General features: G+C 36.5%; 1 protein-coding gene across 1 annotated transcript; it reads left to right on the top strand.

Moving 5' to 3' along the window:
* The first annotated feature begins 9,131 nt into the window (after window positions 1-9,131).
* On the top strand, window positions 9,132-10,324 carry LOC143620667 (putative splicing factor 3A subunit 1). Its single transcript, XM_077092304.1, has 2 exons — window positions 9,132-9,957; window positions 10,050-10,324. The coding sequence occupies exons 1-2, from the start codon at window positions 9,268-9,270 to the stop codon at window positions 10,284-10,286; spliced, it is 927 nt and encodes a 308-aa protein (XP_076948419.1). The 5' UTR covers window positions 9,132-9,267; the 3' UTR covers window positions 10,287-10,324.
* Window positions 10,325-13,284: the final 2,960 nt, after the last annotated feature.

Raw genomic sequence — 13,284 nt, forward strand, 5'->3', positions numbered from 1 at the left:
AAAAAGAAATTAATGAAGCAATTGCTCTTTTAAAGAAAGAATTCGAAATGAAAGATCTTGGAAAAACCAAATATTATCTTGGTTTACAAATTGAGCATATGCATAATGGGATACTTGTGCATCAGTCAACTTATACTGAGAAACTCTTAAAACGTTTCAATATGGACAAAGCAAATCCTTTAAGCACACCGATGGTTGTTAGATCACTCAATGTTGACAATGATCCATTTCGTCCTTGCGAAGATAATGAAGAGATTCTTGGTCCCGAAGTACCATACCTCAGTGCAATTGGAGCACTTATGTATCTTACTAACTGTACAAGACCTGACATTTCTTATGCAGTTAATTTATTGGCAAGATTCAGTTCATCCCCTACTAAAAGACATTGGAATGACATTAAACATATTTTTCGGTATTTAAAAGGAACTGTTGATTTAGGTTTATTTTATCCTAACGATTCAAAAGAAGGGTTAGTTGGTTATGCAGATGCAGGTTATTCCCCATAAAGCAAAATCTCAAACTGGATATGTATTTAAGAATGGAGGAACTGCGATTTCATGGCGTTCTCAGAAACAAACACTCATTGCAACATCTTCAAATCATGCTGAAGTTATTGCATTGCATGAAGCTTCAAGAGAATGTGTATGGTTAAGATCTATGTCACGACACATATTGATTTCTTGTGGACTAGAGAAAGATCGAATTCCAACTCCTATCTATGAAGATAATGCAGCTTGTGTCTCGCAAATGAAGGAAGGATATATCAAAAGTGACAGAACAAAGCATATACCACCAAGATACTTTGAGTATACTCGAGACCTTATTAAAGACAATCAGGTTGAAATGAGATATGTCCAGTCCAGCAACAACTCAGCTGATCTTTTCACAAAAGCACTTCCCACAGCAACATTCAGGAAACATGTTCATGATATTGGCATGCGCCATGTACGAACAATGTAACGACCTGCAATTTGAGGGGGAGCTATATATTGCACTCTTTTTCCCTTAGCTAAAGTTTTTTCCCATTGGGTTTTCCTTTAGCAAGGTTTTTAATGAGGCAGTACTTCAAGACCCCGACGTTTTGAAATGGTGTCATCCAAGGGGGAGTGTTATGAATTACCGACACCGACACTATTATTTGTATGACACCATGACTTCACCAACTATATTTTTATATGCACCAATTATATTTCGTTTGTCTCCTTAAATAGTACTTTTGCACAGTAGTCTTTGCATTATAAATAGAATGATTTGGACGAAGGTTGATATCCAGAAGTAAAAAAGATATCATATTGTTTACTCAGCATATTTCTTAGTTCAGTTATTACTTCGAAAATATTGTTATAGACAGGGCTAATATCATAACATAAATAATAATAATAATAATAGGATAAGCATATGAATCCACAAAGAAACTATTTATATATTATAATAAACGAAAAGGAAACCCTAATTCCTCCGATCCCCAAACAAACATTATCGAAACTCACCACACGAATCGAATTAAATCAAATCAGGTATGTAATATGCCACTCGATCCAATTAGGTTTTTTTAGATTGTTTCGTATTTGTTTTCAGTAAATTCAAAGTTTCCTTTGTTGAATTAGCTTTAGTTTTCTATCGAACCGATCGATCTGCGGTGGCTTATGATCTCATATTATTATTGTTATTATTAAATTCACAATAATAATAATAATAATAAGCAAAAACATGTAGATGTGTCTGCTTGCTTCTATGATGTAATAATTCACGCCGGCATATGCAGGTTTAGGTTTGTATAGAACCGATTGACTCTCAGTGGCGTATGATTTTGTATTGTTATTAAATGCACAACAGGTGTTTGATAAAATGCCTGAATGAACCTTCAGATCACAAATTATATATGTGTGTCTGCTAGCTGTTTAGTCTAATAAGTCGATTTCGTATACCATGCTATTTTCATCATCTGATAAATAAACTTCTTATGCATGGCATGGCATGGCATGGCGCCTTTGAGTTTACTAGTAAACAACAACTTGAGCACGCAAGCGTCTGCTTTCTATGATGTAATATAATATAATTCACACCGCTTTCTTTTTTATTATTTATCTCAACTTTACCCTTTTTCTTTGCAGCTGATGGAACCAGTCTGTGCGTATTTGCCGCAAGTGTTGCCTCCATCGCCAGCTGAACACGACGGGGTTTCAGTCCCTCCCCCGGACATCAGAAGCATGGTGGACAAAGCCGCAAGGTTCGTGGCGTCAAACAAACCCCGGCTTGAAAAAATCATTACTGAGACTGCCGGGATGCGCAGATTTACTTTTCTGGCTGCTGCAGATCCGTATCATGCCTATTACCAGCAGCGTCTGTCTGAGTTTCGTGCTCAATATGCATGGCCTGCGTATGAGGAAACCGGGCCTCAATGGGGGCCTCTGACAATATACGACTCTTACATTGAATTCCTCAACAAATGCGAGGAAAATGACTGGGCCCGTGAAACCGTTGTTGATTCCCCGATTACTGGCGAGTTGATTGCAGCCCGCAAGATGTCCCAGCATATGCAAGACCCTAAGTATGTTGAACAAAAGGAGGCGCTGTTTGCGAAGATCAGGGAGGCTACACGTGCCCAAGATGACCAAATCTCCGAAACTATTGCTGAGCTTGCTCGGAAGCGTCCTGATTTATTCGGGACCCCCGCAGGAAGAGTTTTGTGATGCAGTCGTTGATGAGATTATCCCGTACTCGGTTTCAGACGAGCCTGAACGAAAGAGACGGAAGTTTGATGCTTCTTTGCTTGACTCCGAGGACGAGTTCTTGGCTGATAATCCGGTAACTAATTAAGCCTCGCTCGTTTGTTTGTTTGTTTTCAAAATCATATCGTGTCTTACTTGTAATAATATTCTGTTGGTGTGTTGTGACAGGGGAAGCCTGATTGTATCAATGTGTTTGCGGAACAAACAATGGATCTGCTGAAAATAAGCGTGGACTCGTTGTCCGAGAGTGTAGGCAGTTTCAAAGAAAAGATTGCTCGAGAGATCAATGTCCCTGCGAACAAGCTGCTACTGGAACTGCTTTGGATGCCAGGTTTTTTCAAAGATGACTTGTCTCTTGCTTATTACAACGTTTATGGAGGTGATCTGATTTCTCTGTCCTGGTGAATCAGTCGTGTTGCAACTGCTACTTATTTATCTTCTTATTTATGGGAAAATAGCTGTTTGAGACATTAAACCGTGCTATATTATTAGTACTTGTGTATCTCATGATGGATGGACGCGTTGATCTTGTTACACTAGACTTGTTGACTTCTCTAAGAATCCGTTTTGATTAGGATTTCAGTCTTTCGTTATTGTTTGATTTCAGTAGTTCTGAACAACGGGTCAGTTTGGTTAGTAGTCTGGTTCGTACTTTGGCTGAGCTCAGTAGTCCGGAAATTCTGTGTGCTCACTTTAGTTCTCGTTGTTGAGTCTTTTTGAGTCACTAGTAGGCTACTTACAGCCATGGATTTACAGAAAACTCGAGCAGACTTTGATAAGTCAACCATGAGCTCAAGCAGGCTTTGTACCATATGCATTTCATCATAAGGAACTCTACACATGATTGCCAATCATCTATGATTTTGTCAGCCTGATTGACTTTTACCAACATTTGTTGACTTACTTGCAGGCTCGCAAGAACTAAAATAACCACTATTTTAATGAAAAGCCAACACATTAAGCATTATTCTAAACTAAATCCAGTGATGACTAAAAGAAAAGTCAAATGCCATCTATAACATACAAAGGTCACTTATACAAGTGCTTGCTTGCAATGACAAGATGACTAAAAGTAGTCTTTCATTAATGATCTTTTCGCACCCTTTATGCTTCCTTGTCCTCCTCAGCCAGTGGCGGGCATACCTTATGCGGAACCGTAGCCTCCGCTATGACTCAAATTTTTACGGGTAGTGTAAAACAAAAAAAATTGGTCGATTTTCGTGTTTTGTTACGGCTGGAAAAAATAACGTTCCGGTTAATATTTTAAGGCCAACTAATATATGTTTTAAACTCAAACAAAAGATAAGGCCCAAACAAAAACAAACCCATTAACCCAACCCAACCCAACCAACCCATTAACCCACCTTTCAAAACAGGAAAAGGATTAAATCAAGAGGTTTCCCTTGCACGAGCCGGAGACACGCGATGGGTTCTCACCCAATAATTATATTTCATCCACCATATTAACATTTCAACACACACCCAATGAGAAATGCGAAACCCATTTTGCCACCTTGACATAGCATCTTTCAGACTTTCACATTTCAATAACACAGCCTAAAAAATTACTTATCTTTGAACATAGCACGCCTTATATGAATAAGAGTAAACTATATCTTTTTTTATTGTGAGTACTCATCAAGTGTCTGTCTTTAAATTTATTTATTTTTTTGCATTTAGCAAAAAGTATTTCACGATTCTAAATACGGTACTGGCTACCTTGAATTTAAAACTGTTAAACAAACAACTAGTGACTGCTACAAATAGGGATGACAAAAAAGTCTGAACCCGACAGATATACCCGAAACAAACGAGACTGGTATACCCGATGGGTATGGGTCGGGTATGGGATTAGATGATACCGATTATCCGAAAACACATACCCGTTTACTTGAACCATATATCTTAGTTATATACCCGAAAAGTTCTTTGTATTTCATAGGTTGTGAAACATATATATAAAAAATCATATAAAAATTATAATGATATTATTTATTTATTGTCACACTTTCTATATATGGAGTGCATTATATTTAAATTTGTAATAATTGTTGCATGAATTAAAGATATGAAATATTTATAATGATTAAAAAAAATGCACTTGAAAGTCCCAACGGGTATGCCCGATACCCTTCGGGTAATGGGCCGGGTATGGCACATTTTTTTAAACGGGTATGGACATGAGATTACCAATACCCAGCTCGTTGCCATCCCTAGGTACAAACAGCTACTAGTGCATAAGAACGTGGGATGGGCACATAACACACAATTGACTTCCGGTTTGTGCAAGACATGACCATTAGGCTATGTGTAGCGGAGAGCTACAAAATGGGGGGGGGGGGTGGATTTCGACACATGACGCCATGTCAACAGATAGGTTATTTTCATTTTAGTGGTGTAGTGGTGTTCAAGCCCAAAATCGTCACCCATTAAATGAAATAATATTTTTTAATCCCAACCTGCGACAAATCTATGTCGACCCCCCCCCCCCCTTATCGCCCTACATATTGCCTGGTTGGGGTTGTAACCCGTTATCACACAAAAATCCTCTCACTTGTCGCTCAATACGCATACCCTTACATGCCATTGGAATCATAGCAAGCCATGATCATGGCCTTATAGCATTCACTTGCCATGTTCCTCATAGAAGGTGGTAGGCACGATTCCACGAATTTACTATCAAACCGCCCTACCTTTGTAACTTAGCTAAATATATGGAATATTGCTACATTTGAAACTTACGGAAGATTAAGATCTATAACACAACCTGAAATGGGCCTTTACTTCAAGAACGTACATGATACTAATCAATCCGTACTCTTGATCCAAGCTGTTTTCCACACATGACACTTTTAGTGTTAAAAAGGTAATTATGTATCACAAATTTTAAATATTCATATAATGTACAACTAAAAATAGTGGCGGGTTATTTTTTTATTGTGTGATAGGGGACTTAACACTAATTTTAAGGGGGTGATCGAGATTTTTACATACGAATAACACTAAAAGAAATTAAAATTAAGGTTAGAATCTTGTTTTTCTTTCTCCGCCCTTAACACTAATTTTAAGGGGGTGCTCAATGTTCATTTACAAACCAATGAAACTGAAAACCAAACTGAAGCGTAACAAAAAATCTAACAAAATTCTCATTTGATTATTCGGTTCGGTTATGAGTTCTACATATTAATTCGGTTCAACCGAATACAACCGTTTAATAGTTTATATACTTATGACTCGGGAATTAGGAGTGTATGATTTAACTTAACAAACCGTGAATCTCTCATCAGGTTTTCATGTGTTCTCTTAAAACACCATATTTTATGACATATAAGTTCATTGTTGATTGTCCTATGATTTAACATGTTACCTGTGTACAACTTTGGTGATGTGTTTGTATTTTTTTGGTTTAGAGATACATCTGTCTTCATTTCGAGCCTGGTTGTCCAGCTCACACTATCACTAATGAGAGAGAGAGAGATATGTTATTATTTAAATATATTTTTTTAAAATTGTTTGAAATATTTTTAAGAGAAAATTTTAAAAATAAAATAGGCCAAAAATTTTAAAACTCCCGTTAATAATTTACCGAAATCCATCTATGCCGTGACATTTGATTTCCCGTCGATGATTTTCAAACCCCAATAAAAGAGTGACACGTACGTGTAAAGCATCTGACATACGCCGATTGTTTTCCCCTAATATCTATCTGGGCCGTATTTTTTGTCTGAAAATCATCTCCACGAAAACCATCACATCCGTGATGTTTGGTCAGGTTTTCGTCTCCTCAGTGAGTTTTCAATTTTTTTTTATAATTCGTGTTTTTTTAAATTTATCTGACTAGATGAATTGCAAATGAATTTCGCCATTCGGAGACCATTTTCAAAAAAACATGCATCGACATTACCATCATCGTGATCTCCACTTTCCGACCACCTTCGGTCAAATCGTTATAAATTTCTGGCGGTGGTGGTGGCTCGCCGGAAAAGGTTGAGCTCTTGGAGTTCGACGGGGAAGGAGATGGGTGGTGGCGGCGATGTGAGGATGTGTGGTAAATTATGTGAAGATGAAGATGAATATTGTTAAGAGTTTTATGTCAATAAACGAAATTCACTTGAAATTCATCAGGTCAGATGAATTTCAAAAAAACATGAATTTCGACTTTTTTTTGAAAACTCACGTAGGAGATGAAAACATGACCAAACATCGTTGAGATGTTTTTCAGACCAAAGTTATCGGTGGAGATAGATTTCTATACAAAACCATCAGGGTAGGTGAGATGCTTTACACGTATCTTTGTAATATTGGAAGCCGAAATCCATTGACGAGAAACCCAACCTCACGGCGCCGCTCGTTGTCCAAAGATTATTAGTGGAACTTTTATAATTGTTGGCCTATTTTTAAACTCTCACTTTTAAAAGCCTATTTTAAGGTTTTTCCCTAATTTTAATCATAAACAAGGGTCTTTTTGGTTTCACGTTAATTGTCATTTGACCAATTTCTCAGACTAATGTGACCTCATTCACTTGTAAAAGTCAAGTAGTATCCATCATTATACACACACAAAGTCACAAATAGTATTTTAATATAATTTCACTGAAAGTTTGTCAAGTACTTCGTATTTAGAAGCATCATGGTGTCATTTCAGCCTTTGATTGGTGCAAAAGACTTGATTTTCAATGAGGTGGAATTTTTTTATTGGTGTAGTCCAAGAGTAGAAAGAAAATTGACTTGCGAGGCGTCGAGTTGCCGTGTTAAAAAAAGAAGAATGAAAGTAATAGCATTTGTCACTGGTATTTATTTCGACTAAATTGGTGTAATTTCGAGTCTCATTGAGCAGACAATTGATTAATTATATAAAATTTAAGGGGCGTGTGTTCATTATTTAAAAAAATATATATACCTTTATTACGAAGTGACATCAAAGATGACAGTTAAAAATTTCGAGACGTAGAACATTGTCTCTCTATAGCAGAAGTACTAATATTGGATTATTTGCTAACATGAGTTGGTTAGGTTTTAATTCATGCTTATTCATAAGTCACTACAAAAAAATTGGTCTTAGACAACCTTTATTTCACAAAAAAAGCTGTATTAAGTGAAGTTGCATTAGATCTAATGCAACTTTTTTGTTAGATAATGCAACTGTTTCTTTCAAATGCAACCCTTTAAAAGTGTTGCAATAGAAAGAAACAGTTACGTTATCTAACAAAAAGGTTGCACAAGATCTAATGCAACTTTACCTAATGCAGTTTTTTTTGTGAAATAAAGGTTGCCATAGGCCAATTTTTTTTGTAGTGAGTGTTCGCGAAAACCAAGCTAAAAAATAAAACGTGTCAAAGTTGTTAAAATTAGTTCATTTTCAAGTTAAATGGGACGTGAGATCAAAATAATCAGTTACATGTATATCAATATATAACCAATAAATAAACAGCTTTAAAAACATTTAGTGTTAGAATTATTCGTCGTTAATGCACACTAACATGACTTGTTTAACCGTACGCTTAAAAGATTGATGATTCATGCATATGAAATTATTAAATTATTCGAGTTAGTAAAGAAGTAAAAGTATGTTTCTATGAATGTAAAAGTGAACATAAAAGTAGATGACAAAACAGGATATTAAACATCATAATACTATGATATGAAAATAATACTTTTTTTTTTTTTTTTTAAACAACAAATCCCTCTAACCTTGCACTTGCAAGGATTTGAACCCACCACCTCCATTTTAGAAGGTGGACACCATACCACTAGACCATTAGGTCATGGGTATATGAAAATAATACTAATAATAATAATAATAATAGGATAAGCATATGAATCCACAAAGAAACTATTTATATATTATAATAAACGAAAAGGAAACCCTAATTCCTCCGATCCCCAAACAAACATTATCGAAACTCACCACACGAATCGAATTAAATCAAATCAGGTATGTAATATGCCACTCGATCCAATTAGGTTTTTTTAGATTGTTTCGTATTTGTTTTCAGTAAATTCAAAGTTTCCTTTGTTGAATTAGCTTTAGTTTTCTATCGAACCGATCGATCTGCGGTGGCTTATGATCTCATATTATTATTGTTATTATTAAATTCACAATAATAATAATAATAATAAGCAAAAACATGTAGATGTGTCTGCTTGCTTCTATGATGTAATAATTCACGCCGGCATATGCAGGTTTAGGTTTGTATAGAACCGATTGACTCTCAGTGGCGTATGATTTTGTATTGTTATTAAATGCACAACAGGTGTTTGATAAAATGCCTGAATGAACCTTCAGATCACAAATTATATATGTGTGTCTGCTAGCTGTTTAGTCTAATAAGTCGATTTCGTATACCATGCTATTTTCATCATCTGATAAATAAACTTCTTATGCATGGCATGGCATGGCATGGCGCCTTTGAGTTTACTAGTAAACAACAACTTGAGCACGCAAGCGTCTGCTTTCTATGATGTAATATAATATAATTCACACCGCTTTCTTTTTTATTATTTATCTCAACTTTACCCTTTTTCTTTGCAGCTGATGGAACCAGTCTGTGCGTATTTGCCGCAAGTGTTGCCTCCATCGCCAGCTGAACACGACGGGGTTTCAGTCCCTCCCCCGGACATCAGAAGCATGGTGGACAAAGCCGCAAGGTTCGTGGCGTCAAACAAACCCCGGCTTGAAAAAATCATTACTGAGACTGCCGGGATGCGCAGATTTACTTTTCTGGCTGCTGCAGATCCGTATCATGCCTATTACCAGCAGCGTCTGTCTGAGTTTCGTGCTCAATATGCATGGCCTGCGTATGAGGAAACCGGGCCTCAATGGGGGCCTCTGACAATATACGACTCTTACATTGAATTCCTCAACAAATGCGAGGAAAATGACTGGGCCCGTGAAACCGTTGTTGATTCCCCGATTACTGGCGAGTTGATTGCAGCCCGCAAGATGTCCCAGCATATGCAAGACCCTAAGTATGTTGAACAAAAGGAGGCGCTGTTTGCGAAGATCAGGGAGGCTACACGTGCCCAAGATGACCAAATCTCCGAAACTATTGCTGAGCTTGCTCGGAAGCGTCCTGATTTATTCGGGACCCCGCAGGAAGAGTTTTGTGATGCAGTCGTTGATGAGATTATCCCGTACTCGGTTTCAGACGAGCCTGAACGAAAGAGACGGAAGTTTGATGCTTCTTTGCTTGACTCCGAGGACGAGTTCTTGGCTGATAATCCGGTAACTAATTAAGCCTCGCTCGTTTGTTTGTTTGTTTTCAAAATCATATCGTGTCTTACTTGTAATAATATTCTGTTGGTGTGTTGTGACAGGGGAAGCCTGATTGTATCAATGTGTTTGCGGAACAAACAATGGATCTGCTGAAAATAAGCGTGGACTCGTTGTCCGAGAGTGTAGGCAGTTTCAAAGAAAAGATTGCTCGAGAGATCAATGTCCCTGCGAACAAGCTGCTACTGGAACTGCTTTGGATGCCAGGTTTTTTCAAAGATGACTTGTCTCTTGCTTATTACAACGTTTATGGAGGTGATCTGATTTCTCTGTCCTGGTGAATCAGTCGTGTTGCAACTGCTACTTATTTATCTTCTTATTTATGGGAAAATAGCTGTTTGAGACATTAAACCGTGCTATATTATTAGTACTTGTGTATCTCATGATGGATGGACGCGTTGATCTTGTTACACTAGACTTGTTGACTTCTCTAAGAATCCGTTTTGATTAGGATTTCAGTCTTTCGTTATTGTTTGATTTCAGTAGTTCTGAACAACGGGTCAGTTTGGTTAGTAGTCTGGTTCGTACTTTGGCTGAGCTCAGTAGTCCGGAAATTCTGTGTGCTCACTTTAGTTCTCGTTGTTGAGTCTTTTTGAGTCACTAGTAGGCTACTTACAGCCATGGATTTACAGAAAACTCGAGCAGACTTTGATAAGTCAACCATGAGCTCAAGCAGGCTTTGTACCATATGCATTTCATCATAAGGAACTCTACACATGATTGCCAATCATCTATGATTTTGTCAGCCTGGTTGACTTTTACCAACATTTGTTGACTTACTTGCAGGCTCGCAAGAACTAAAATAACCACTATTTTAATGAAAAGCCAACACATTAAGCATTATTCTAAACTAAATCCAGTGATGACTAAAAGAAAAGTCAAATGCCATCTATAACATACAAAGGTCACTTATACAAGTGCTTGCTTGCAATGACAAGATGACTAAAAGTAGTCTTTCATTAATGATCTTTTCGCACCCTTTATGCTTCCTTGTCCTCCTCAGCCAGTGGCGGACATACCTTATGCGGAACCATAGCCTCCGCTATGGCTCAAATTTTTACGGGTAGTGTAAAACAAAAAAAAATTGGTCGATTTTCGTGTTTTGTTACGGCTGGAAAAAATAACGTTCCGGTTAAGATTTTAAGGCCAACTAGTACATGTTTTGAACTCAAACAAAAGATAAAGCCCAAACAAAAACAAACCCATTAACCCAACCCAACCAACCCATTAACCCACCTTTCAAAACAGGAAAAGGATTAAATCAAGAGGTTTCCCTTGCACGAGCCGGAGACACGCGATGGGGTTCTCATCATAGAACAATCACAAGTTTGTTAAAATTATTCCCGTAAGTTGTTGAGGTGCTTCAATTTATTAAATTAGATGGAGATAGTGTGCAACAAAGATACAATGCGAAAGGTATTCTATCATATTTTAAGACTTTTGAATTCGTGTTTTATATACACTTGTTGGACGAAAATTTAGGCCTCACAAATGTTTTATCAAAACATCTTCGAAAAAAGAGTCAAGATTTGTTGGAAGCGTCTAAGTTGATAAGCGGGACAAATCGAGCATTGAATAATCTAAGACAAACCGGATTTGACAAGATGTTGGCAAAAGTTACATCTTTTTTGTGAAAAAAACAAGATTAAGATGTAAGATATGAAAGAAAGTTATGGTAATCAAAGAAACCGGAAGTATGTCATTACTAATCGACATCATTTTGAGGTTGAAGTTTTTAATACGGTCTTGGATATGCAAATTCAAGAACTTGGAAATAGATTTAGTGAGGTCTCAACTACTTTATTAGAAATTATGTTGGGTTTAAATCCTAGTGATTCGTTTTCCAAGTTTGACATATCTAAGATAGTGGCTTTTTCAGAGATGTATCCGAATGATTTTACTAACGAAGAAAGAGAGTGTATTCCAGGTGATCTTACGACCTTTAATTACACTTTAACAGAAGATGATAAATTTGCAAAACTTGGTGGAATGGGTGATCTTGCTCGTGTAATGGTGGAAATCGGAAAACACACAACTTTTTTCCTTTGGTTTATCGGATATTGAAGCTATCATTGGTTTTACCAGTTGCAACTGCAACTGTTGAAAGATGTTTCTTTAAAATGAAGCTTATCAAGACGGATTTGCGCAATCGAATGAGTAATGAATATTTGAACAATGCTTTAGTTTGTGCGGTCGAAAGAGAAACGTTTGATAAAGTAAATGAAGAAGATGTAATGGCTCGGTTTCAAGCTATCAAAAACGGAAGAGGAGATATTTACAGCCCAACCTAGATCCGACACTGTTGGTTCGTTAACCCGGTTAGTTTAAATTTATTTGTTGACGTGTTCTTTATACTTGTTTCGTTAACATTGTATTAAATATGGGGAAAAAAAATTTGAGCGCTCCGACTCGGTTTCGAGTCTAGATCCGCCACTGTCCTCAGCTGTCACCTAAAATAGCAAAATATGCGCTGACTAATATTATAAGTTGAAAAATGGACCAATAACAGAATGGTGTTTTTGTCATTTGCATGATAAGGGATGTAGAAAAAATAAAAATAAAATAATTTTAGTTAACAAAATTAATAATAACAGTTTATGCACCTTACACGGCATAGTACTTAGGCCAGTGTTTACCATTTTTAAATACAAATTCAGTTGGCCAAGCTTCTGAGAGATTATATAGTTTTATTGAAAGAAAAAAGGACAAAGTTAATAGACTTTCATTAAATATTCATTACTAGTTTGATTCTTCCGTGTTACGGGAGTTTATTTAAGTTATTGTTTTTAGTCGTTTTGCTATTTTATGATGATTTATTTTATTTCTTTTAGTGTAGTTTGTTTTAATTTAATACATATATATTAGTTTGTTATTATATTTTTTTTGCGTTTGGGTATTTTCAATTTAGATGTGTAGGTTTTTTTACATTTTTAACGAACAAAAATACACGAACATGAACATGTTGATTTTTTAAATGAACAAACATGACCACAAATATTTGTCTAACGAAAAAGGGGACGTTGAGGTAGTTGACGATGACGAGTAATATCGGAAGTTAACCGGCGATGGAGATGATAGACCAGCAATGGAGAAATTGTAAAGAAGATAAATTAAATTAGGGTTTAAGGATGAAAGTATTTACCAATAAATAAGATCTTATAACCCAATTAAGAGCTGTTAGGGTTTGGTAAGACCTATAACCCGTGGAAATTATTCTTTGATGATAAAGGGTTATTTCACAAATAAATGAGATGTTATAACCCGTTTAAGAGTTATCCG

The sequence above is a fragment of the Bidens hawaiensis genome, unplaced genomic scaffold (assembly GCF_021521415.1).
Source record: "Bidens hawaiensis isolate Kalapana, Puna unplaced genomic scaffold, B.hawaiensis_p1.1 tig00002631_1, whole genome shotgun sequence".
Lineage (NCBI taxonomy): Eukaryota > Viridiplantae > Streptophyta > Magnoliopsida > Asterales > Asteraceae > Bidens > Bidens hawaiensis.

Excerpts from the sequence above, each read along its gene's own strand:
- LOC143620667 (XM_077092304.1), top strand. The coding sequence starts at position 9,268 with ATGGAACCAGTCTGTGCGTATTTGCCGCAAGTGTTGCCTCCATCGCCA. Across the intron at positions 9,958-10,049 it reads AGTTCTTGGCTGATAATCCG|GGGAAGCCTGATTGTATCAA; the intron begins GTAACTAATTAA and ends GTGTTGTGACAG.